General features: G+C 41.6%; 1 protein-coding gene across 2 annotated transcripts in view; it reads left to right on the forward strand.

Moving 5' to 3' along the window:
- The window catches only part of Rgs7bp (regulator of G protein signaling 7 binding protein), a 100,281-nt gene extending 75,455 nt beyond the window's left edge, over positions 1-24,826 (forward strand). For both annotated transcript variants that reach the window (XM_034523425.2, XM_076916234.1), the window contains exons 4-6: positions 6,877-7,024; positions 9,949-10,019; positions 19,315-24,826. In XM_034523425.2, the coding sequence (XP_034379316.1) occupies positions 6,877-7,024; positions 9,949-10,019; positions 19,315-19,406 (311 nt within the window). In that variant the 3' untranslated portion in view covers positions 19,407-24,826. The remainder of the gene's footprint in view (positions 1-6,876; positions 7,025-9,948; positions 10,020-19,314) is intronic.
- The last annotated feature ends 1,257 nt before the right edge of the window (positions 24,827-26,083 follow it).

The raw sequence follows: 26,083 nt of genomic DNA on the forward strand, positions 1-26,083 counted from the left end.
GTATTTACTTAGTTCTCTGCACAGTGCAGAGTCAGAAAAGCTGAGCCACTCGGAATAGGCAGCTGTGCCTCTGATGTAAGCTGTATTCATTTTGTTCTTCCCATTCAGTCAGAACAAAGGCTGTCCTGAAAGCCTCTTCTCTAAGGACTGTCCCAACATATGATGTGTCTGAGCACACACGGCATAGGAAGCATGCCTCTTCCATCCAGGAAAAAACAGGGCAGGGATACAATATGAGCTCCAGGAAGAATGGTTTGTTTTGATTCCTGCACAGAAGTACCCACTAAGTAATATCGACTTGCTGGTCCTTGGAGGCTGGATTAAGGACCTGTGAGGAAGCCTGTCAGTGGCAGTATGCCCTCTGACTGTTACTGGGTGGCTGAAGAAAAAAAAGAAAAGTAAGAATGGAAAACAAAGCATGGGGAAAGGGGTCATATATAAAAATACATATATTTTCTTATAAGGACTTTAGTACAAAGAGAAAAGAAGAAAAGAGATCTCTAGAGTAAGTGTGACCAAAAAAAGCCCCACCCAGTCTTCTGGCCAATGCCTAGAATTTGTGAGGCTGAAGGATCTGTGGCTCTCCTGAGATGCTTTTATACCTGATCTGGCCTTCTTCATCCTGAGAGACTGACCATTTGTAATGAATGTGAGAATATCCAGCCGTCCTTTCCATGGCTGGTTTCTCTTGATTTCCCCTCAAACATCCCTCGTATGTTATCTATAAACAGGCTAAAAATACATGTGAATTCCCAAGGAGCTGAAAGCAAAAGTCTTTGCAAGACTCTAAGGAAAGTGACCGAAACTTTAGTGCCCTAGTTCTAAACAGTGATGCAACTATCTGAGCATGGTTTCAAGGCACTCTGCAGGCTCTCTCATCCTCATTCCCATCCCCTCCCCCAAGCAAATATTTGCTCACTGAGGCCTGAAATTGATTTTCAGGGGATAGGACTTTTCATTTCATAATAGGAAATGATTTTGGATGCACAGTCACTCTCTTAGGCAAAGCAAAATATGGTTTTGAAGCCACCATTTGGAAGCACACTGATCCCTTTCCTAAGAGCAGGACGGGGAGCCCAACCAGGTATTATATAAAAAGTCCTCCATTCCAAGACCAGGTCAGCAAAGGACGGAAGCTGGGGTCAAGACCTCAAATGGGTTACTGATCGGGTGTGTAGGGTACTATCTTTTCTGCTAGTATTTCAAGTAGCTCAAAAGAACGTCTACAAACTGACCCTTCTCTAGTCTCGCAGACCACCAGCGATACCCCATACTTGCTTGCCCCTGTACCCAACTCTAACACATACAAAGTAGCTTAAACTACTTTGTAGAACCTCAGTGGACAGCTTTTCTGCATATCCTTCTGCCTGGGAAAATATATGTCAAGTTCTATCCAACTTGACACTGATCCCGGCCCATCCCCGAACTTTATTTAGGATCATAATTTAGATGTGACTTCCTGCAGAAATCTACTCCTGACACCCTACATCTGGGCTGGTTCTTGTCCTTCAATCATTCCCTTGGTGCCGGAAATGGCACATACATAAAGATTGACATTTATTTTTCCCCTTCCCCTTCTCCCTCTTGCTCCAGGCCCCCAACTCGCTCATATGAGGACATCAGATCTCATTATGGATGGTTGTGAGTCAACATGTTGTTGCTGGGATTTGAACTCATAACCTCCAGAAGAGCAGTCAGTGCTGTTAACCACTGAGCCATCTCACAAACCCCAAGGTTGACATTTATTACCTGTTTTCTTTTCTGTTGTTCTTTGTAGATTTTGGTGATCTTGAGTATATTCCCAGCATCTAACATAGAACTTGGAGCAAAGATTCAAGTAATGCTTACTGAATAAGTAGATGAATTTCTTGCATTCTCCGTCTCATGTCAACAGAAAGGGGATGTAATTAGAAAGGAAAACATAACAGAAATGTTGACCTAAACTTAAGGATATTTCACTTCCTTAATTAAAATAATTTTTTCATCGAAATCATAGAAAAATATATTAGAAAAAATAAAGCCATATTAGCTTGTCAGGGTGGAGTAACTGCTTTATGAAATAATGCTGTATCTCAATAGGTTAGAACAATAAGTTTACTCATTTATGGCATAATCCAATGATGTCAGAGTTAGGGTGGAACATTGATCCAGCTTTCAGAAAGCATGGGACTTCTGTAGGAGGCTATTCGGGAAGGAGTCTGAAGAGTCCATTGTCCATAACTGTCACATGGCTCTTTCCAACTGTAGAGGAAAGGAGTAGAGGCTGGAAAGCACAGAACATCTCCCATAACTCTAAAAAACAGACAAGGCATAACTAAGCAGACCAAAAAGGTTAAAGGATTTCTTCAAACTGACAAGCAATTCAGATTGAATTTCATAGGAATAAAAGAACAGAGGAAACCAGGCAGATTTTAAAAAAAAAGAAAAGAAAAGAAAAAAGAGGCCAGGAAGAAACAAAAAGAATTCAAAGGATAGAGAAATTCTTTTAAAAGAAAGAAATCAAATCCAGAAACATTTCAAACCCAGGCAACAAATTTAAACCATAGGAAGAGTTTCTATAATGGTTGGAGTTAGTATTTGAAACTGCACTTAGAGTTGGGCTACCACCAACTCCCGCAGAAGCTACGAGGGTCCATCTTGGGAAGCAAAGCAGAATAGAGTGTGAGATAATACTAGGCCTGCACAAAGACAGCAATGAGACAAAAAGAAAGTGAGTTGGGATTACAGTCAGCGCATCAGAGCGGGGAGTTAAACTTCTTAGCTGTTCACTGGAAATCAGGGATTTCAAGCAGGAAACTCAGCAGGAGTAACACCTGCCAGGAAACCCAGGAAGTGAAACCTTTGCACTGGGAAGTCTTGCACCCATAAAAAGGATTGCAAAGGCATATTGTCCAGCCACACAGCCTGCTCATCCTCCATGGTTGCTCGGACACTGCTGGGAGAAGTGGTAGAGAGGCTCAAGAACATATCTGAACAGACATCCAGGAAGAACCAAGTTTTCAAGAAAAATCAACATTACTAAAGAAAGATACCAAATGTAATAAATAAGCAACATTGGAAAAAGAGCTCTCATGATGATCAAAGTTTAAAATTTGTATAATCATCATATGCAAAGATATTCATGAGTCTGCCGTACTCCTCAAACAAGAGTTATCTATACCAAGTTGGTAACAGAGTGAGGCAGGATCTCTTTCTGAACCTGGTCCTTAGTGATTGGGCTAGTCTCTTATAACCAACTTGCCCCTGCATCTCCCATCTCCATCGCCTCAGGACTAGGAGTACAGTCACCAAACTCACCCAACTTTACATGGGTTTTGGAGTGAGCCAAGCTCAAGTCCTCACACTTAAATGGCAAGTCCTAGACCTTGAAATATTTTATTTAAAACTACTATGCTATCTCAATTAATTGCCTGATAGGTTATAGAAACAAAGAGAAAGGGGTGACTGTAACAGGAAAAGTCATCGGTCACCATCTTAGCCATGTTAACATCGAGAACAGTGGATCATATAACATATGCATTTTCCAGGGTGACTAATCAAGGACCCAGTATCACGTGTGCAATATTCTTGCTGAAAATGGTTATTACTCACCTAGACATGGGGCAATCATCAGACAGATCCAGATAAAAAGAAAGGCATTCTATAAAACAACTTCTGTGAACTCAATTCAAAAAGATTCATGAGATATAAACAAAGAAAGTTTTAGAGTAGATAAAGGGAATGCACAGAAACATGAAAGTAAATGGAGAACATTTACTTAACATTTATTAAGGAGAACATTGTTCAAACCATTGAACAAGTGTGCTACAGACTGCATTTGGTGTATTGAGTTGTATTCAACCAAAGTTTTCGAATTATTTGATATGATCATTGTTTGGGGTTAATATAATAAAACATCTTTATTCTTTCTTCCTCTCTATTTTTGTGTGTTTGGTGTGTGTCTGTTGTATTCACGTATGTATAATACACAGGTGTAGTGTGTACACCTGTCTAATCAGAGGCTGGTAAAGAATGTTGAGTGCCTTCCCATGTCACTGTGTGCCTTATTTACTTGGCACACTCTGTCTCTCACTGAGCCCAAACTCACTGCTTATAGGAGGCTGGCCAGGCATAGAGCTTCCAGGATCTGTCTACCTATTCCTCCAAGTGCTGGGGATATAGGCATGATCAGCATGTTACTGCTTACCCACTGAACCATTGTCCATCCATAGCATCCTTCTTCATTAGGTAATACACACTCAAGTATTTGTGACTCTGTATTAGCAAGGCATGCAACTTACATTTAAATGGTTTGTCACAAATATATGTAAATTTCATACAGAATTTTAGATGCCCTCTTAAAGGGAATCTTTCAAAATAAAGGGTAAATCCTAATCAAGTGTCAAAAAAAAGATAACATAAAAAAGAATTCATGCAGAGACATATTTAGAAGACATTTTAGGATTCAAAAGTTTAAAGATTATACCCTACAACTTTTCAGAGATCCATAAATAGACCACATACAAAAGCCGTCACTAGTTATAAATAGAAGTTGAGAGAACAATGCCATCTGAGTTCTCAGAGAAACTTCGTTTGAACATAAATCTCTGTGTGTAGCCAATAAGACTTCAACACATGCACAGTAGGAGAGGGAGAGGGAAAGGATGCGTATTTTGAGGCACATAAAGGCTAAGAACCTTTGTTCCACAGATCTCCTCTTAAATAATCTATTAAAGGCACATTCCACACATGTCTTCATCTTATGTAGCCTTCAAAATTTAAAAAGTAGAGGGCTTTTCCCAGAAGTGTCCCTTGGCCCTCTCCCAAATCACCCAGTTCAAGTCCACGAATGAATTCTGCCCAGAGGTGGGTAGCAACTGGACAACTGTACTTGTTCCAGGAGGCAAACACACATGTCTTTAAGAAGCCATTGCCCTCCGACTGTGACATGATAACCTGCTAGATTATGTGCTTAATAACTTTCCACCCAACAGCATACCATAAAATTGAAAAAAAAAAAAAAAATGGGTCCTCAGACAAGCTACATCCCCCAGGATAGACACGCATAAAGCACACTGCCAAGGATCAAAACTTCCCATCAGACAACCTGTCCTTATGGTCTGGCTCACTTCTCCAGGGTTCCTTGCTGGTGTGCTTTGAGGAATGGTACACAGCTCCCACTTCATGGTGTGTCCGTTTCTCCTTGTATTGCTAACTTAGGGGTCGGAAGACGAAGAGCTGCCACCAGTTCCTATAGGACAGTTAGATTTTTCCCGTGAGTAGCCAGTCTTTTCAAAAGTTTGTGGGTTTGTTCATTTGTTGCCAGCATTGTTAAGACTGAGCTAAGAGCTTCTATGTCATAAATGTTCAATGATAGACACCAGTTGCAATTTCTCTAGAATTATGTCTACATACTAAAAATAAAGTTAAGTAAAAGTATAAAACACAAGATATACCTTTTCTCCAAACTGCATAACGTTAAGCAACAGCTTTGCCGTTATTTATATGGTTTTTGCTAATGTCTGCTGGTAGCTTGTGACTGCAGATTTAGCACTCAGCAAGCTGAGAGAGGAGGATTACCATGAGTTTGAGGCCAGCCTGAGCTACATACTGCCCATACATCCAGGGCTATATAACAAGATCTTGTCTAAAGGAGAAGGGAAGGGAGAGAAGGAAAAGAGAGAGGAGATCGAAAGAACAGCAAGGAGGAAGAAGAGGAGGAGGAAAAACCAGTCTTTCTCTGTTTTTTCTCACACAAACATACACGCACACACATGCAGACACACACACATGCAAATACACAGGCACATGCACATACACACAAAGATATATGCATACACACATACACAGTATCAAGCCTAGTGTTCGGAACTTAGCTGATACTCAAGAAATATTTCTATGGGAACATAACTGAAGAAGCAAATAAACAAATAACAAAGATGGAGAAGGTGAAAGCCTAGTTCTCTGACCTTGTGGGTCATTTCTACACTCTGTGGTTATAAATATTTTCAAGGTAAAATAGAAGATTATGACAGAGTATGTACCTAGACCAAGAACTGTGATCCTCAATTTAATCTCATATCACTTTATGGTTGAACCAATGTTTAGTGTTGTTAGGGAATTTATTTATTTGAGACCCGCCACACAAGCACAAGTCTTAGTCAAGGCTAGGCAGTGCTTTGCCATGAACAATCACTCAGGATAAGGCCTTTCACATGGCCTTTCCGCTGATGAGTCTTTGCCACGTCAACACAGGATTGTTGCATCACAAGGCTGGCTTTTCTTCACATAGACTGCTGTGTTGAAGGAGATTGGAGAGCCAAGGAAACAGAAAGCAGGTCCATGCTCTGCAGTAGCCTGAGAAAGTCAGTGTCCAGGATCAGAGAGAACAGCAGGAGGCTCCCACTCACCCTGCTGTGTGTCACCTGCTCCTGACCCTGACACTCACTCCTGGCTCTGAGAGCAAATCCCAGCTCATGTTCACAGGCTAAATCCCTGCTCCCACGAGGGTGATCTAAGTCACTCATGCCAGGTTACAAAGCAACTCTTCATCAAAGGTTGGGCTCTTAACTTCGTTTTGACCTTTTGGTGGTATTAACCTCAACTATCATTCCAGAATGTTGTAAGAGCATACTATACACACACACACACACACACACACACACACACACACACACACGCATGCACATGCATATATACACACATATACACATGCACATTTACACAAAGATACATACACACATACATAAATACACACAGTCGCTTCATACCACAGACAGACATTGAGTTTAATGAAGCGTTTGACTCAAAGCATAGCAGTCTTTATGACATCCTAAGTAGAGAAATTACATTGCTGATTTCTTACCCCCTTCCTCTTACCAAATACCTTCCCTTTAGGAAAAGAAGCTAGTGGGGGAGTGAAGAGTTTGGACAGCAAAACTGAGGAGAATGCTGAAACACCTGCCCTGGAGGACTCCTTGTCATCCCCTCTAGATAGCCAGCAGCAGTCCTGGCAGGTCGCCACAGATATTGAAAACACTGAAAGGTAAGTGGGGATGTCCCCTGAATGGATGCTGACCTTCTTCCGGTCCATGTTCTTAGGGTTGTCTATTTCAGGTTCAGGAGAAACGGGTTCTTTATAATCTGACAGAGCAGCTAGGCTGGCAGGAACTTGGAGTCTACCTAATCTGCAGAGGAAAGCCTGGGGAGAGAGCAAGGTGTTAGTCGGGTTTCTATCACTATGACAAATTGATGAAAAAATAGCTCAGAGGTGAAGGATTTGTTTGGGCTCCTGACTTCTGGAGATGTAGTCTATAAGCAGCTGGCTCCATTGCCTTTAAGCCTGAGTTGATACGGTAGAGCCCAAAACAGAAGACACTACTCACCTCCTGACTACCAGGAAGCAGAGGGAAAGCAGAAGGGGGTGGAGGCAAGATGTGTCCTTCAAAGGCATACACCCAGTGACACATGACCACCTCTTCCTTTTGCTTCATCTGCATGCCATGCCCTTGAAAGTTCGTCAGCCTCACACCCTTGGACTCCATCCTGAATGTTCCAAGGGTCCTTCTATCCCTTCCCCAGCTGTGCCCCACTTCCTAGTTTTCCTACCTCCCCAAAATGCCATCAAATAATTGATCCGTCAGTGCACTAACCTGCCAATTAAGTCAGAGCCCTCATGGTCTGACCTCTTAGCGGTACCTCCCATTGGGACCAAGCCTTCAACACATAAACTTTGGGGACCATTTAATGCTCAAGCCGCATAAGAAGTCTACACCCGATAGCAGACTGTAGCAGATCTACAGCACTGTCAGGCTCCTAGACCTCTGCGTATCTCCCTCATCCAAGGCGTCACATCTCCATGGAAACTGAGAACAAGCCAAGAATGGTAGTGCACAGCTGTAATTCCGGTATTGGGGAGGTCCTATCTCAAAATGAGAAGGGAAAAAAAAGGAAACAGAGCACTTCAGAGAGAAAAAGGCAGAGCTGTTACTATTATCATCACCATTCACCCATTGGCCAGTTACTAAATTACCCTTTTGTTTAAGGAAAAAGAATCATTATTATCCAGATACTTCCAACAGACTCTTAGACGTGAGGTATTTGGAATACCCTGCTTAGCATTTTGACCCATTCACGGATTTTCACAGCACCCAGTCTTCTTTCTCTCCAGGAATATAGCTGATGGTATCTTACTAGTCAGAAGGAGTTCACACACTGACCTCTGCAGCTTACTGCTAGAGAGGGACTTCCTTCAGAATGGACAAAACATCTACAATGATTCTATTTTGTTGGGGAAAGAAAGCACTGATAATACAAGAACGAGAATCATCCCACCAACATGGTGAAAACACTGCTCTGCAGAGCTAACAGATGAGGCCCATATGTAGCCTCCACACTAACGCCTGACCCTTTGCCCTGAATGTTCTCAGAGCTGGCACAAAGCAGCTGAATGAACCTGGGATAATTCTACTCTCTGTTTTTCTCTCTGTGTGTGTGGAGTTGAGTCACTGACATGATAATGAACATTTTAATTTTTGTATTTTTAGAAATGGAAAACACAATGGCATTTATAGCCACTGTGGCTCGACTTTCGGCTTGTAAAATAATTCTAAAGCTAATTACCAAATTTCCTTGTTTATAGGAAACTGGTGCATCCGTGGTAATTGTGTGCTATTAATATGACTTGCATAGGCTTCGATATCCAATAATTCAAACAATAAAGTGTGTTTGTCTCCATTTTATAGAAGTATGAACAAATAATGAGTTATGTATCTTAATTTATGAAATAAAAAATTCTTTATTCTGCTCCCAGGGAAAGGAGGGACAGTGTCAGAATGCCATGGTCAGAACAAAAGGCATCTGCAAAACTATTTCCTCTTCATACACGTCTGACAACAGTTAGACCCACACCTCATGCTTTAAGAAATCAATCAAACGTGGCAATAAGTCTCGAATAGGATAGCCTGCCATGTTGGCAAAGTTGCTGGACAGAATTTAAGTCCAGACTTTGGCCAAAGGAGACAGGCAAGCCTGAGGGAAGCAGGCAGCAAGAAATGCAGGCAGGGATGAACTTCTTTTGTATTCCCGTTCTCTGTGTCCAGTATTCAGTGCGCCGTAAACTGGGCTGGCATTTAACTCCTTAGCAGAGCTCTTGTGAAGTCACTGGCAGCTGACCATTCCAGAAACCAACCCAAGCAGGTTCTCTTCTTGGATACAGGGGGAGCATAGGTAATCATCCAGGACAAGGTGATAACGGAGCTTCATTCCAGCAGTATGCACTTAGTTCTTCCCCTCCCATCAAGTCATCAGCGGCCTCTCTTCCAGCATCTCTACTATGAAGAAGAGCTCATCTCTAGAGACCTCAGAATGTGTCCCTTGTCAAGTCTGATGGGACAAGCTCATCCCAGCACTCAGGAGGCTAAAGTAGGAAAGCCAGAAACTCAAAGCAAAGACTTTGAGTGTAGTTCACTAATAAAAAACCTCCCTGGTATTCACAAGGTCCTGGGTTTGATGCCTAGTTCCACACAACAACCACACAGCTATAACAATTTATTGCTCTGCTATCATTCAGTTCTGTTCATGGCAGACAGCAGGGAATCCGCACCAAGCACAGCCATCTGACCATAGCCCCAGTGATGCATCCTGAATCCTGACTTTCCCCAGGAGTCCATTGTTCCAGTTGTGTATCCTTGGCCTCTCCCTGTAGATCCATAGTACTGTCCTCATTAAAAACGCTCTCCACTGAATTCAGCCAAGTCCGACCAAAAGCAGAGATGCAGAGGGCTGGAGCCAAATCCTATCTGATATTCTTTCTTGTAAAAGCAAAATAAATTCAGTATGTATCTATTAGAAACAAGAACTGGTAAAATTCCATGCGGAATCCCACCTTTCATTCATCCCATAGAACATACTGCTTGAGGCTTCATTTGGAAAACATACAGCTAATTTTTCTTTCTATCAACTTTGCAGAGACATGAGAGAAATGAAAAACCTTCTTAGCAAACTCAGGGAAACGATGCCTTTACCACTGAAAAATCAAGGTGAGTCCTGGGATTTCTCTTTGAGACAGACCATGTTCGACTTGGAAGTTGCTTCTCAGAAAGGCAGTGCCAGGGTTTCCCACAAAAAGAGGGAACCTTCTTAGAGAGAGTGGGTGAGGCTGTAGTCTTGGTGAGTGAGTTTCCTCTAATGGAGACAGAGATACACTCTCCTGAAAAGAGAATGCTCACATCCCTGCCAGACCTGTCATGTGCCATGGAAAGAGCCACACCAGGGATACCTCTACAAGAGGACAAAGAACGTGGCTTTCATCCGCACAAGGTTTATAGACTACTGTAAAAATATCCCTCCATTTACATACTTAATTACATAAAAGAATAATAGAATCAATTCATATTGGGGATTACTGTCCTGAGTACTTCACATGTATCAGCTATGTTGGCTTATATAATTACTAAATTTTGTTTGTTTGCTTCTCCCATACTAGGGGTCAAAGCTAGGGCCTTACATGTTAGGCAAGCAGGCTACCACTTAGCTAAATTTCCAGTCTCCTACTAAAATCTAATAATGATTTAGGGAGATTCTATTAGAGTTTTCCTAATTTACAGAGAACTGAGATTCGGAGGTTAGGTTTTTCAAAGTCATATGGATTATAGTAGAATGACTGTGCTATGGATTTGAACTCAGGTAGACCATCTCCAGAGGATGTAAAAGAATCCAACCTGACAAAGACCTGTGAAGGGATATTCACCAGAATGAGAAATGGTCTTGATTTTGTTAACTATTGGATGCCCTGTATCTGGAGCCTAGAACACAGTTAGAATAACACCTGGCACAAACAATAAACATTTGTTAAATCTTTGCAGGACTGTAGGACTGAAAATGTGCACACAAGTGAATAATAAGTGCTTTGCATTAAGCAGACTTAGCTAGAGCAGCCATGAGTGAAGCATTCGCTTCAGAAAGTGGTACTAAGAGGATGGGAAAGGCTCTTTAGAGGCAAGGGGAAAAAACCTCCTGTTTCCACCGAAGAAAGCCTGTGCAGGAGAGAGGGCAGTATACTGTCTGCCTGGGAGCAAGGGAAGCTGAGTGAGGAGGAGGGAGAAGGAGGAGGACTTGGCAGCAAAGCTGAAGAGCCTTTTGGCTCAGAGCATATCAGCAGAAGGTGGAGAGGTGGAGGCAGGCGAGAACACCAGACAAAGGCTGAGATGCCGCATGAGTGACACTGTGCTGGAGGCCTGGGTCAGAATATGAGGCAGGGGAGGAGGGAGGCAGGACAGGTAATTCCAAGTAAGCTTGTAGAATCTTCTCACAGAGGCCAAGCCCACCCCCCGAAACCAGTCAGTGTGCTTCAGAGTCCCAGGAGAAAATAGATGTGTAGCAATAGGAGAGTTCTCTGACTACACATACAAAGCTGCTGCCTTGACGCACCTATGGGTGTAAGATGAAGGGCTTCAAGTAAAGCTAGGCTTGAGGTCAGAGTCTGGCTCTGCCATTGTCCAACCACGTGACCCTGAGCAAGTAGCTAGACTTCCGGAAATTTCAGAAAGTGAGGAGATAATGTCGCATACTTCAGACGGTGGCTTGAGGCAGTACACACCACATGTCTCTCGTCAATCATACAAAGAGCAAAGCAACTGAAAATTGACTTCAAGGGGATGTTTGTTGAGTAGCATATGGGAGAGATGAAATAAAGTTTTGAAAAGAACCTAGGACCACTCTGCTATCATGTTTGGAAACTGTTGTTAGCATTTAGTAGCTGGTCCACACAGACTTGCTCAGAACTCCAAAGCAACAGCAAGTAGAGCTCATCCTGCAAAGATCATGTGTCATGCCCATGTCCAGTCAGTCTTGAGGTCAGAGAATAGGCCTCTGGGACTTGAAATTTGTAACACACATTAGGATCAATGGGTTTGTCAATCTCCCCTATGGACACTACCCCACCCTCTTACTGAAGCTAGCATTCAGTTTTCCAGGGTGCCCAGTCTGAATTTTGTGAGTGCCACGAAATTTGTATTTTCATAAAACTTCTTTCCACATCTATTGCCAGTCCACGTCCACGCATCCACGGTGGGACTGTGTGTTAACAGAGAAACAGAAATGTCATTTTAATTAGGTAATTTTCAAAATCACAGAAGGTATAATAGAAATATTTTTGTGTTTTATAAATGGAAAACTTACTGGGACTTTTCAATGGATTTGTACAATAAAAGAACAACGAGAGCTGATGCTTTTTAGTGAAAACATAAAAGGGAAGAAATCACCCGAGTAAATAATCCGAGGTCTTAAATCATGAGTCCATCTGGAAAATAAAAGCACAATGATTTATTCAGAAGTTGGTTCAGTCTCATTCTAATAATAAAAAGAATCGTTGAAATGAAGAGCTTTTGGAAATCCAGGCGCCTCATTTTGAGGAGAAATGCAAACACTTAGCAAGGTGGCCTCCACTCACAGTGTGCTGTCACTGTGCCAGCAGTGGGCAGAGAGCTGGGAGAACCAGAGGAAGAGGGCAGACAGGCCCCGAGGGAAGGATCAACAATCTCCAGGGACAGTTTTTGACAGACACATATGGCAGTGCCATTCAATTCATTTTGGAAATCATCCAGATTTTTCCCTCTGACCTCGTAGACTGAGATAGCCACAGAGCCTCCCCAAACTAGTAGTCTGTGCGCTATGCAGGTCTGACTTAAGGTGTGCAGAGAATGGGGTAGTATGTGGAAAATTTATTCCAGTTCTTTCACGTAGACCCTTGTTCTCAAAAGCTGATCCTAACTGGTTGAAAACCCATTATAGAAAGCCATCTGTTTCTTCTCTGGCTTATCTCCTTTCTGTTTTTATTCTATTTGCATGTGTGTTAGAAACAGAAAGGGGGAGAAAGATGTCACTCATGGTCCTGGCTTCTTGCATTTGGCCTGCTGACCATGGGGAAGCCCTGACAGCTCAGACGCTCCTCTTCTCCAGGATCTATTTCAGTTCTTCCTTTGGAACTGGTCCAGGGTTCATTTCAACACTGGAAATACATCTCTCCCACTTGCTACTCAACAAACATTCACTTGAAGTTGATTTTTAGTAAGAAAGAAAGCAGAGTGGCCAAGGGCGGGGATTGAGATCATCACTGAAGTGCCTACATTTTGGGCATTGCCTGTCAGTGCCTTTTCGGCCTGAGCTTGGAGATGCGGGTATCCAGAAGGAGAGTAAGCGACCCTTGTTCTGTGGTACCTCCGCGGTGAGCTGCAGGCAATGTCTCCTGGCTCCAGGCCTGCTGTCCCTTCCTCTGCTCCAGTGCCCCTCCTGCCCTCCATTCTGGGTCATTGATGGTGCTGCAGGGAGCTTCATTAATTATGATCAGCTTGCTGTGTCAAATGGATTACAAATGGAGCCACCTGTGGAGAGCCCACAAGGTTACTGACAAAGGCTCAAAGGAGATTGGAAAGTGAAGGACAATGCGTGCTGTTATAAAACAAAACAAACCAACAGAAATAGATTAAGCCTGAAAGACAGTTTCACCTTTGCTACAATTCTGACTTAATGAGGTCTGTGGGATGTGTTGGTATCTTTTGCTCATTTGTGGAATCCAAGAGTTGATAGCATGCCTTGGAATCCATAGGAACTGAATCTGCCCTAGAATGGAATTCAGTTAGGGGGCAAGAGCTGTGTTCCAGATGAGACATGCTTCAGATATTGTGTAATGCCAAGGAACTAGGGAGGAAGATATGACAGGTCAGATATGATTCATAAGGGAGAAAGCAGAATCAAGGGTGAATCTGGGTTCAGTCTTGACTAGTAGAATAAATAGTGCTATCAATCATTAAGCTGAGAAAAGAAAAGGCAAGAGGCAAGAGGTAGAACAGGACTATAGTTTTAGACATGGAGGAGCCCTGGGGATAGTATCCAATGGTTAGTAGCATTGAGGGAAGACATGAGGATGCTCTGGAATGCAAAACTGTAAGGCTTGAATCGAAAGAAGACCAGTCCACAAAGAGCTCCCAAGAGGAAAACCCAAAGAGCATTGCAAAAACAAACCAAGATGTTTGCGAGGAAGGAACAGTTAGTTATGTCGGGCGATTGAGCTGGGTAAACGCCGCACAGTCCAAAGGCTTCAGCAGAACGGTAGTCACTGGTGGTGATGGTAAAAGCTGCTGACTTGGCATTTGGGACAGGAGAGCCTGGCTGGGGAGGGTTGTTCAGTGAGTCAGACACAGAGAGCTGGGACAGCAAGGATAAATATATGAAGACTTCATAAATGGTTGGTTTTGGCAACGGTGGGAAGATTGATGGGACTAGAGGGAACGAATCTGCCCAGGCAATTGCCGATAGAACGATGGGAATGGGGTGGAGGCAGAGGCATGGAGGAGTCAGAAAATGCACAGAAATAAGTAGCTGAGGCTAATCTCAAGAAGGAGAGTTCCAATCAGCCAGGGAGGGAAGGCTGTGGAGCAAAGGAAGTATATGTAAAAGCAAAGAAAAGACAGTGTGTAATTTTAGTTGGTAATTTTATGTAGTTTTTGTTTGTACTGTTCGCTTCTTCATAACCCTTTCAGTCCACCCTGACTAGACTGTTTATTTGAGCCTGACCTTACTTACCAGCCATTGGTGCCTTTTTGTCTGGTTCACACTATCTCCTTCATTCAGAATGCCTCCCCCTTCAGCAAACACTCAAGTGAATGGTCACCCAGGCCTACATGAGTCTTCCATGAATGACGCCTTTAAGTGGGAGTGACACCTCTGCCCCTCTCCTCGGGAAGTCTCATAGCACTGTGCTTGGATCTTGCTCATGCTTTTGCAGATGCAGTCTCACAGCTAGACAAGAAAAGTCCTTTGAGGTCATGTTTCTTTCAAACCCCATTTTGGTATTAGCCAAACTACCCAGCACAGGATGTATTAGTTACTTACCTCATTGCTGCAATAAAAGTACCTCACAAAACAACTGAAAGAAGAAAGGAAGCATTTCTGTTGGCTTATAGGACATCAAGTCTATCATAGCAGATAAGTATAACAGTAGGGAAAGCTTTGGGGGAACGGAGGACATGTATAGAGAGCCAGGGCACATTTAGGCAACTTTCAAACCTAGGCAGGTACTGGTCAAACTGTTTCCATAGAGAGCATGGGTATGACACTCATCTCACTTACTCAGTCCAGGACCTTATGGAGGATTACCGTCTGCCTTTAGGGTAGCTCTCTCGCTAGAACTAACCCCATTTACAAAGCCCCTTACTAGCACAGCCAGAGATTTCTTTTCTTGATGATTCTACATTCCACTAAGTTGATGAACAAATTAAGCATCATGTAAGAGCTTTGCACTCAGTAGGTCCTCTGTTCACTTAGTGATTCTCAAAGTCTGCCCTTATGACTCGTAACATCAGTACCTCTAGGAACACTTAAGACACGCTGCTCTTCTAGTTCCACATCAGACCAGTATACTGGTCAAGAAACTGGGGGTTGGGGTGGGAGGTTGAAGTCAATTATCTGTGCATTGAAAGGGCTTGGATGATGCTAATACAGCTGTCATTTGAGAGCCACTAAGTCCTCTAAAATGTGTTCCCCCTCTCTATCTGCCTCATTATATGTGATATATAATTTATTATATAATATACATTATATAGTTGTTATATAATATATAGGTAATTATTATATGATACATAATTATACATATGTATATATACACATATGTATATGTGTGTATATATGCACATATATACATACAGATATGTGTGTATATATGCATGCATATATATTCATATATAAAGAAGGGGGCAATAGAAGAGTTATTTTAAAGACAACAGCATCCATCTGACCACTTCTCTTAACTATGTCTGAGAACACAACTCTAACTCAGATTATTATTTGAAACTTCTCAGTTTTCTGTTCCTCTCTTTTTCTCAAAACATCATTTGTATAACAAATATTAGCAACAGAAAACTGAGTAATGGAGCAATAACCTCATGTTTCCTAAGCCACCCTAGTCCTTGGACTGACTGATGGTGACTGTTCCTGCCCCACTTCACGTCCACACCCTTCACTTACTTTCTCCTTGATGTTTCTTCATTTTCTTTCCCATCTTTCTTTTTCATTCTTCAAGCTGTCTTTGTTATGTCTTTTTGAAATTGTGTGCTTTGGGGAAAACATAATTTATAGAAGCCTTTAAAAGCCACATTCAAACATGCATTTATAGTAAAAACCAACAATTTCCTAACGAGTTCACTAGACTTGCCCAGAGAATTTAAAGGGAGTCAGGGAATATTCCACTTCGTTCATGTTCTTTCAACAGCCCTTCCAAAATCAGAAGCGGGATGTCAGTTCATGCTGCAAGATATCTTTGCCTGGAGTTGAGTTAGCATCAAACCATCCTAGACATCTTTGCTGTTTGATGGATTTTAGAACTTACTATAGCTGTTGTCATCCTTTAGCTGTTCCAGATCTGTGCAAGGATTTCCAAGCTCTTGTTTCTCCTCTGCCCAAGGTGATGCTGAGACAAGCTGTGGTCTAGGCAAAGGAGGGACAAATGCACACCAACGATACCCAAGCCAGTCCTCATCCTCAGTAGCAGCACGGCCTCTACCTAATGTCAGCATTTTCCCACTCATCCTAGACTATGTCCACTTGTAAGTGACACACATGCATGTGTGCAAACATCTATGCAGCATAGATATCCTGCATATATACATGTATGTATATCCTATATGAAACACACACATGCCTACAAGGAAGGGTAAAAAAGGCTCTTCCATAGAAAGGGCTTTTTATTTACTGTAATAAAAACAAGAGTAAACAAGAGTCATGGTGAAAATCTCATCTCTCCTTGTGACACCTCCTCTGTGCTTTTAACATAAAAAAGATAGCGGGACATCCCTGTGCTAACAGTAGGTGCAGACATTTCCTTTATAAAATGTACAGCAAACATTTCCTTATGTGGTGGGAATAACATGTAAGAAAGGAAAGGAGATGTAGAAATTAAATGGTAGATCTTACAAGTCTGAGAGAGAGAGAGAGAGAGAGAGAGAGGAGGTGGGAGGGAGGAAGGGAGACAGGGAGGGAGAGAGAGGAAGGAGGGAGGAGAGAAAGAAGAAGGAGGTGGGAGAGAGAGAGAGAGAGAGAGAGAGAGAGAGAGAGAGAGAGAGAGAGAGAGAGAATCTTTCTCATCTATAAATATCTTCCTAGTTTTGATGACTCTCTTCCAAAAAGCACTGCATTGTTGGTGAACTTGAATTTCAGGAAGTGCTGTTGTTACCTAAATCTCTAAGGAGACTGTGAGCTGCCCTTCAGAACCTGTCCAGTCAGACTGAGTTCATTGACCATTTGGTAGTTAAAATAAGTCCCAGAAATGATGAAAACCTGAGTTATGTATTTATGTATGATTCCTTTCTGTTCTAAAAATATGATTCGCCTGAGATAGCTCCTCTGCACAGCGATGCCTGTGCTTAGGTACAGGGCCTGGCATTTCCTCCAGGGTCTTCACTCTTTTGAAACAAGTTAAATATAGAAGAAAGAGGTTGTAGTCTTAGCCCTCAAAATACAGTTGCCTGGATAATTTTGAATAATTGTTTCACAATTAAAAGAATATAAATGGACCTGGTTTTGTCCAGGCCTGAAGAATCTGAATTTTAGAGGAGTGTTTTAGTCGCTGGAGACAAGAAAGGGGGCCAGCCATGTTAGAGTCATTTGCTGTGCACAGCTGGATGTCTGGTGTTTCTTTTGGCTTAAACATGCTTCTCAGGGTACAGCTAAATATATCACAAATTGAACCAGTGCCATGGCCCCTGTCAGTTTGGGTGGTCAGTACTCATTTGCTAGAAGTATGACATATTGACACATTGGAGACTTTAGGGAAGATGAGGGGACTTGGGTACCTGCACAAAACAGTTTTATAAGAGACTCGGGAAGCCAGGGTTTATTTTTGTCCAGAACATCTAGGCTCTGTAATGAAGAAAAACAAACCTCAGCTACAAACCAGTTCCCTTCATGTATTGTGCCTCCCTCCTTGCATCCATGCCTTCATCTAACTTTGAAGAATGGCCCTGCTGAGGTTCTATTTCCTTTAAAGTTGGACGTGGGAAAGGGGAATCTCTCAACCCCATTGTGAAAAGCCACCTGGCAGTCATCCCTGCCAATCATCCGGTTTGTCACACCAAGATCTGTGCTAGCTCTGCCCCTGCTGGCAGTTCCCGGCTTATACTGTCTCTAGCCTCTGAGACCCATGCTGGCCAATTCTGCTCTCCCCGGACCTTCCTGTCACCTTCTCTTCTAGACTGCAGTAGGTTTTAAAAACCCAGCTCAGAAAGGCAAGTCAGTCTTCTGGATCCTTTCTTCCTCTGATTATTATTATGCTAAAATTTTGATCCCCAAAGTGCTGCTTCAATACTTATCAACCTGACCATACACGCACGCACTCACGCACACACACACACACACACACACACACACACACACACACACACACATAGAGAGGTAGGGTGGCCTTCTTGGAGGAACTGCTCCCATGCTCCCACCTTGATGATAATGGACTAAACCTCTGAACCTGTAAGCCAGCCCCAATTAAATGTTGTCCTTTAAATGAGTTGCCTTGGTCATGGTGTCTCTTTTCACAACAATAAAACTGTAACTAAGACAATGTGTGACCAAATATGTATATGGAAAGAGACTACAAAATATAGCTAAAAAACTTCTCCCTAAGATAAGAAGGAAATTGAATGGCACCAAGAAAATTGTCCCATGTAACGGAAAATAGTCACTAATTATCTATTTAACTGAGGCGCTCGGCTGCCGTCAGAGTGAACTGCTTTTAAGTTATTTCATTTCATCTTCACTTAAGGTAAGCATCATTTGCAATTAATTTTGATGTCCCAAATTTACACTTGGGGACATCAGAGTTTAGTGAGGTTGAGTGACAGATGAAGGTCACGGAAGGCGGGCTTAGAAGACAAGACAAGCTTACTTGGAGGGCGGGGGAGAAACAGTTTCTATTAAGGTGTGTACAACATCTCCCAACTGAAAAACTGTCTCCAAGCAGTTTCAATTTAATTGTAACCAGTGATTGTCAGCCTTGGAATATTTTGTCCCAGGCCACATTTGGACAGATCTGGGAATGTTTTTGGTTGCACCTAGTGAAGGCCAAGGCCACTGATGAAGTCCCTCAGAAAGAGAGGATAGACTCTAACAACAAAGGGTTAATGAAGTCCTCTGATGCCTGAGACAGCCTCTAACAACACAGCATTGTCTGGCCCAAATGGCTGAGATTTAAACTGTGATAGACAACATGATGGCTTCTTAAAGCCACTTCATAATGAGCAGGTTGTCTTCTCTGTAACTCACGTCTATGCACACTCTGTCCCATCACAGATGACAGCAGCCTTCTGAATCTAACTCCCTACCCCATGGTCAGAAGACGGAAGAGAAGGTTCTTTGGGTTATGTTGTCTTGTCTCAAGCTAGGTGGTTCCCCCAGAAACTCACCACCGAGATCACCTGAAAAACACCACAGAACCGGAAGACCTCCACACAGCGGGACACCGACACCGAGAACGGTTTTGGCCATGTTTTCTACACTTCCTTATTACTTTTATCTGCCTCTCCCTGCCCTTTTCAATGATTTCACACTTGAAAGCAGCTGCCATCAAGAAAAAAAGAAAGAAAGACCAGACTCAAAGAGGCGCAGCCTGTTTTTAAAGGGATTTTTTTAAAAGTTGACATTGTGCATGTCTGCTCTGAACCATGCCGTGACAGATGCAAGAATTATGATTTTTAAATTATTTAAAGGTTTTTTTAAATGTATTATACAGAAAAGAATATTTCACATATAATAGTATATCTGTAACTCTTGCTGATATCATGTTAACAATTTATCAGATATAAAAAATGACTCTAAATATAGAAATCTATTTAAAACAGCAAAACTGTTCAAGAATCCAATCTGTGAGTATCATTAGAAATATTATAACCAAACACACGCCACCTCATGTGTTGCTTTCTCTGCACTCACATTTAGTCTTCCATTCTGTCAGAATTTGTAAGTGTCAATGTAAAAAAAAAAAAATCTTAATTTATAATGCAACAGCATCATATATGAAAATACATTTTGTAAATACACAGTAATCCTACTATCTTTGAACAATGCATATGGGCAACTAACTTTCTTTTAATCCAATGGTGTCTTTTTAAGTTCTTGGAAAATGAAGTTATCCAGTTAAAAAATGGTGTAGTAACATATACAATTACCCACAGATGTAAAATTGTTTGAATTGAAACCTGAAGCATGGGTCCACACATCAGCATAGTGTTAAACCTTATAGGGCATGCTGGAATTAGCTCAGATCATAAAACTATTGAACATTTTACATTATTAATGAAAAAAGATGTTTTAGTTAAGCTTGGCTTGTCTCATTTTAGATGACTATGCAGATATGACTTTTCCAATGTGTACTCTGTGTCCTGTCTTATGCTTGGACTCTTGCGAACAGGACACATCAAGCAATACTGTATTTTAGAAAAGAGGGAGCCACACGCTGTGTTGTTCTGCTCATGGCTCTGCTGCGCTCTTTTTTTCCACAGACTTGTAATATGCTACAAATCCTGTTTTATTTCCCCCTGTCCTTCCTTTGACCTTTTTCCTGGATGAAATTTCCCAGGAGTCTTTGCACTTTTGTTCCCTGCTCTGAAAGATCTCCAAGTCAGACCAGAGGCACAGGTGTCCAATCTTAAGAGGGACAGACTAGCTGCCTTCAGGTGGCTTTAATCCCAGCCCTGAGGAGGCACTTATATGTATATTAATATTCTGGCCTAAAAAATAAATATTTCAAAGCCTTTCACTTTATGGAAGATGGAGAAAGTGTGAATAATTATTGTATTAGGTTGAATTCTATGAAATGGCTGCTATTTGACTGTTTTGATCTATATTTAAACAAAAAAAAAAAGCAATTTCCCAGAGTTCAACCTAAAATCTACAAAGGTGATCATTCAGCACTTGGAATTGTCTCCTATCTAAATGTATCAAAAGTGAAAGAATTCAGGGATAGAAGAGGTCTCCAAAGTCTATCTTGGTCTGCATTTCAATTCCACTAGTCAGTGTTGGCCATGTTCTTGGTACACCCCACCCCACTCCCAACTATGCTGCACTAAGCTGGTCGCTGATGTACTGTTACTAGTATGCGTGGATTCAGTAAGAGAGGGACTTTTGGCAAGTTATATGAGACGATTATAACTTTCTGAATGGAATGTTCATGAAACAATGACAAGAATGTGTTAAAGACTCCTTACAAGGAACTACTCCCAACTCTCCTGACCTGCTATCTTGAATAAGGCTTACTCTTCTCTCCTGATTGCAGGTCATTTCAAATGAGATAAGTTCCAAGGTTATCTCATTTCTTGTTTATGAGCTATTATTTCTAAATTGGCATGATCTCAGCTCCTGTCTCTGTTATCTCCCACACTCTGACTGGACTGAACCCTTAACTTCAGCCTCGTTCCTAACAATCCATGCAAATGTACTAACTGATATAAGCCTGAGGCACCCAGCACGCTCTTGTGGGTGCCTGGCCTAAACCTCTCCTGCTTGGTTCATTTGTGCTAGCTCTCTCCTTAGTCTCAGCGTGACGACAACACCGTCTGTGCAATTGTCCTTTGTACAACTGAAGACTGTTAAAAAAAAATAAAAATTCAGGTCTCACCTCCATGTCTAAGAAGGCCGTGATAGCTCTTCATGGAGACGGGAATTTGTCTAATTACCTAGCCAGACTTTCCATATCTGAGGTAATAGAGTTAACCACCTTGTGTTTTATTCAGTGCCTGGTTCCCAGCCTTTGCTCAGTTTTATAGTTCCCATAGATAGACACACTCCAAGATTTACAGATGTTCTTTCAGTAGCAGGACCTCAAGCAGCATTAATAATCAAGGTTCTGAGAACTATGTTGGCTCATGGTTGCCCTGGGCAATTCACCACCTCCCCTTAGATATGACAAGTGCATCCGGTAGGAGCTGCCCCTCTCTCCTGTCACCCACCAAAGGACTTCCTCAGGTGTGAGTCCATGAGATAAAGTTCTGCTGCCTCTGCTCCCTGCAGGAAATGTTCTTTGCACTTAACAAAAGCAGCCAGCTGTTCTGTAGGGGTCTGAGCAAAACGCTGAGTATTCTCTCACAAACCCATGTGTACAAACAGGAAAAAAAAAATGACACTTAATGTGACACACACTCATTTTTACCGCCATACTTTTTATATTCTATTTTAGGTTTTCCTGCAAATCATAATGAATATATGGTTTTTTTTTTTCTTTTTTTGTGGGAAACCTGAAAAACATCACCATGTAGAAAGAACGTAAACATCATGTTAACTCTACGGCAAATGTATTGTTTAAAATCACAGTTCTGGGCTCTAAATCAGTTGGGGCTGAGCTCAAAGACTCTTTGGGGGAAAACACATGAAGTAACCTTAAGGCCTAAGTATCACTTTAAAGTCTGACCACTGATGTTTGGTGTCTAGACACAGAATCACTGCAAACTACACTGTGCGCCATTCACTAATGGGGTACAAAGCAAACTGGAGAAGCAGTGGGGCCCTAATTGATGGTGGGGGGGGGTATTCTCAAGCTCTGCTTAACAGGTTGTGTTCCTTCCTACTCTTGTGAAACGTTAAGATGCCCAGAGTTAGGCAATGCTGCCACCTAGTGGAAGCTGAGCTCCAGAAAGACCAAAGCAAATACACAAAAGCATCTTACTTATTCATGCCAAGGGGCCCGATTAACAAGGACCCCATGACGACTTCCAGACTGTGAACGTCTCAGGGTTGAGAGAATTAAGAATTATTGTGCAGCTTAAATCCCTTCCCCACATGTCCATGCCTAAGCAATATCTGTGTTTTCCTTTTGTTCTAGAATATCACCACAGAAAATGCTTACCTTTCCCGTAACTATAGGTCATACTATGTTGGCCTCACAGTAAATTCTCACAAGCAGCTACATCATCCACAATAGATCAATAACCTAAAACAGCTGAGAGTGCTACACTGCGGATCTGAGAGAAGTCTGGGTGATTACGTTATGTAGGGATAACAAATTAACCTCTCCTGGGTGCCATTTTAGGTCTATAGTTTAATCAAAATACATTCTAGATGAAACAAGTATTTACATGTTAAAACATAAGAATGAATGACAACAATAGAAACTACTTGTCATCGGATTAATGAAGATGTTTAGTGTGGGGAAGCAAAGCCTTTCTAAGCATAATACCAAAGGCAGGAGTGAAAAAGGAAAGATGGATGGACTGATAGCAATTTTAAAAAGAATGTAAAACTCCTATACAGTAAATGATAAACCAAATTAAAAGAAAATAATATTTACAATGCATTCAAGAAAGAGATTAGGCCTCTACTATGTGAAGGACTTCTGCACTGTGGAAAACAAGTTTGCTTTACAAGACTTGTGCTTTCCCCGTTACTGCTTGGATGATTGTCTGTCTGTCCCACTAAATTGAAAGTATAAAAGGCAACAATCACATACACTTTGCTTAACATTGCTTTCTCAGCTCCTAACACAGTGCTGTACACAAACCAAATACCGAAAACGTAGTCGTTGAATGAGTAGACAGTGAGTGGATGGCATAAATAATATTTTGTGACTCAGAGAAAAAAAAATCAAACTTTCCAGTTTGCGGTCAGGATTCAAGGTAGTAATGCACCACACAGTAAAATGATCCACTGATAACACTGAACATATTTCAATAGACTTAGTGGCCAAAACTTCAGATACAAACAACTCAGAGAGAGTTACATGTGCATATATAAGCTTCCAGGAACATTGAGGAAGTTTGAGATATAAACATTCTCTTATAGTCAACAGGAGTATAAATTGATCTGACCTTTCTGGGAAATATTTAGGCACTATGTGTTTTTCATACATGCCTAGTAACTTCACACTAAAGAAATTCTCTTCTTAAAAGCTCAGCAATAGGCCAGCAAGACAGATCAGCATAAAAAGACCCTTACTGACAAGCAAGTTACATCACCTAGATTCACATGGTAGGAGGAAACTGTTTCCTCCTATGGGTTGGCCTCTAATCTCCACATGCACTCTGTGACATATGTGTGTCTATACATACACACACACACACACACACACACACAAACTATACAAGTAATTATATTATTTAATGTTAAGCAAAAACATGAGCTGAGATGCATTTATTCATTGTTTTAAAAGTCATACAAGAAAGGACATTGTGTAAATATGCCTACATTATATGTTTAGATGTGGTATATCCTTTCAATGGATACTGTGCACCGATTGAGAATGCACGCCATGTGTATTTATTGAAATGTGCACTTTATGTTGTTAAACTGAGAAAAGCAGGTCATAGGGGAGTTTCTCGAGAACCACCCTCTTACCAACATACTTACACATGTGTGCATTAAAGGGTCTGAAAGACCGTTTGCCTACAGGACAGCAGTATTTCTCTCTGGGGGTGAGATTTGGAGCAATCGTATTTTCTTTTTGCATATCTGTGATTTCTGACTTTTTCACAATGAGCATGTAGTATCTGTATAAGTTTTTCAGGGAATAAACAATGACACTGACAACATATATTAAATGAAAAAACATGTTATAAAACAGTATGTATAGTATGATACAATATTTGTAAAAAAAAGAAAATCACATATAAATATATCTATGTATGTATATATATGCATAAGAAAGCTAGAAGGCCATACACTACAATGTTAATAGCAGTTATCCCTGGGTAGTGGGATTATGGGTGATTATTTTTCTTTTTGCTTTTCTGTGTTTTTCTAATTTTTCTACAATGAACATGTATTACTTGTGTAATAAAAAACTAATAATAAAAGTTTAAAAAATATATAAAGAAGACATTATAAGTCATCACTTGTCCTTTTTCTCTTTTCCCATCTTTGTTTGGCTTACTCCTTGTCAAAATGTGAGCCGTGGGATATGGGAGGGCATGCCGGGGCAACAGAAGATGGAGGAGAAGTTGGGGGGGTAGAGGAAAGAGAGAGGGGGAGGGAGGCAGGAAAAGATGAGAGAAAGAAAACTACACTGCGAAATCAACAGAGGAAAAATTAAAGGTGCTTCAGAAACGGTTTCCCTAGTAGCAACTTCCAATCAATATCTGTTCCCCCTTTCCCTTAGTAACAGAACAAAAATTTGGGAATTTCTGAGAGTTTTTTCTATGACCATCTCACAGAAAGGCTGCCTTTTCCTGGTATTCATGGGTCTGAGCACAGCTCCAAAGCTGTTGTCAAGCAACAGGATGCAGCAAGAGCCCGTCACTTTCTACAGAAGTGGGAGCCTGCTACTCCCAAGAGATGCCCTTTACACTGTTGGCATGAATCTCCTCTTTCACGCCCACTGGAAAGAGTGTGCAGCCAAACACTCACCTAGATTCAGAGACTCGACCACATCAGGATCACAGAAGTTTGTTTCTTTGTTCCATCTTTTCTTTAGATTTTCTTTTCGGTACTCGGCTTTGCCAGCAGAGTGCTCCACGACTGAGCTACACCTCCGGCACGCTTTCTACTTCTTCCTAAGTCGAGTCTTTGTGTCTGGGCCTCCCAAGTGACTAGTAGTAGAAGCCCAAGTCTCCAGGCTCGGCCTCAGAAGTTTCTTAACAGGCTAAGACCACTTGCATCCGTACTATTTCCCATGGACATCAGTCAATCAAGTCACTCTGTCTTAAGACATTATTAATAAAGTGAACTTGTGTATAGAAGAGCCTGCTTATTAAACATTCAGTTTCCTCAGAATAAGGAGTGGGTAATACTAAAATCACCTGAAGTTCTGCCACATAACAATATAATTATCTGCTTAGGACCAAAGTTCTATTATTAGAAAAATAAATAAATAGAAACCTTTGAATGATGCTGTTGGAGGCTAGAAAGGGCATCAGAGGCTTTTTTCTACTGTTTTTTTTTTTCTTTAACAAAGGAATGAAGCTTAACAGGGTGCAAACCTTGCTTAGTGTCAGAGTAAGCCTCAACTATCAATTCGGAACAACTCAGAGGGGGACCTCAACTGGAAAATTGTGTCTATTGGATTGGCCTCTGCGCATGTCAGGGAGGCAATTTATTAATTGCTAATTGATTTTGGAGGACTCAGCCTGCTGTGGCA

This window comes from Arvicanthis niloticus, chromosome 19, assembly GCF_011762505.2.
Source record: "Arvicanthis niloticus isolate mArvNil1 chromosome 19, mArvNil1.pat.X, whole genome shotgun sequence".
NCBI lineage: Eukaryota > Metazoa > Chordata > Mammalia > Rodentia > Muridae > Arvicanthis > Arvicanthis niloticus.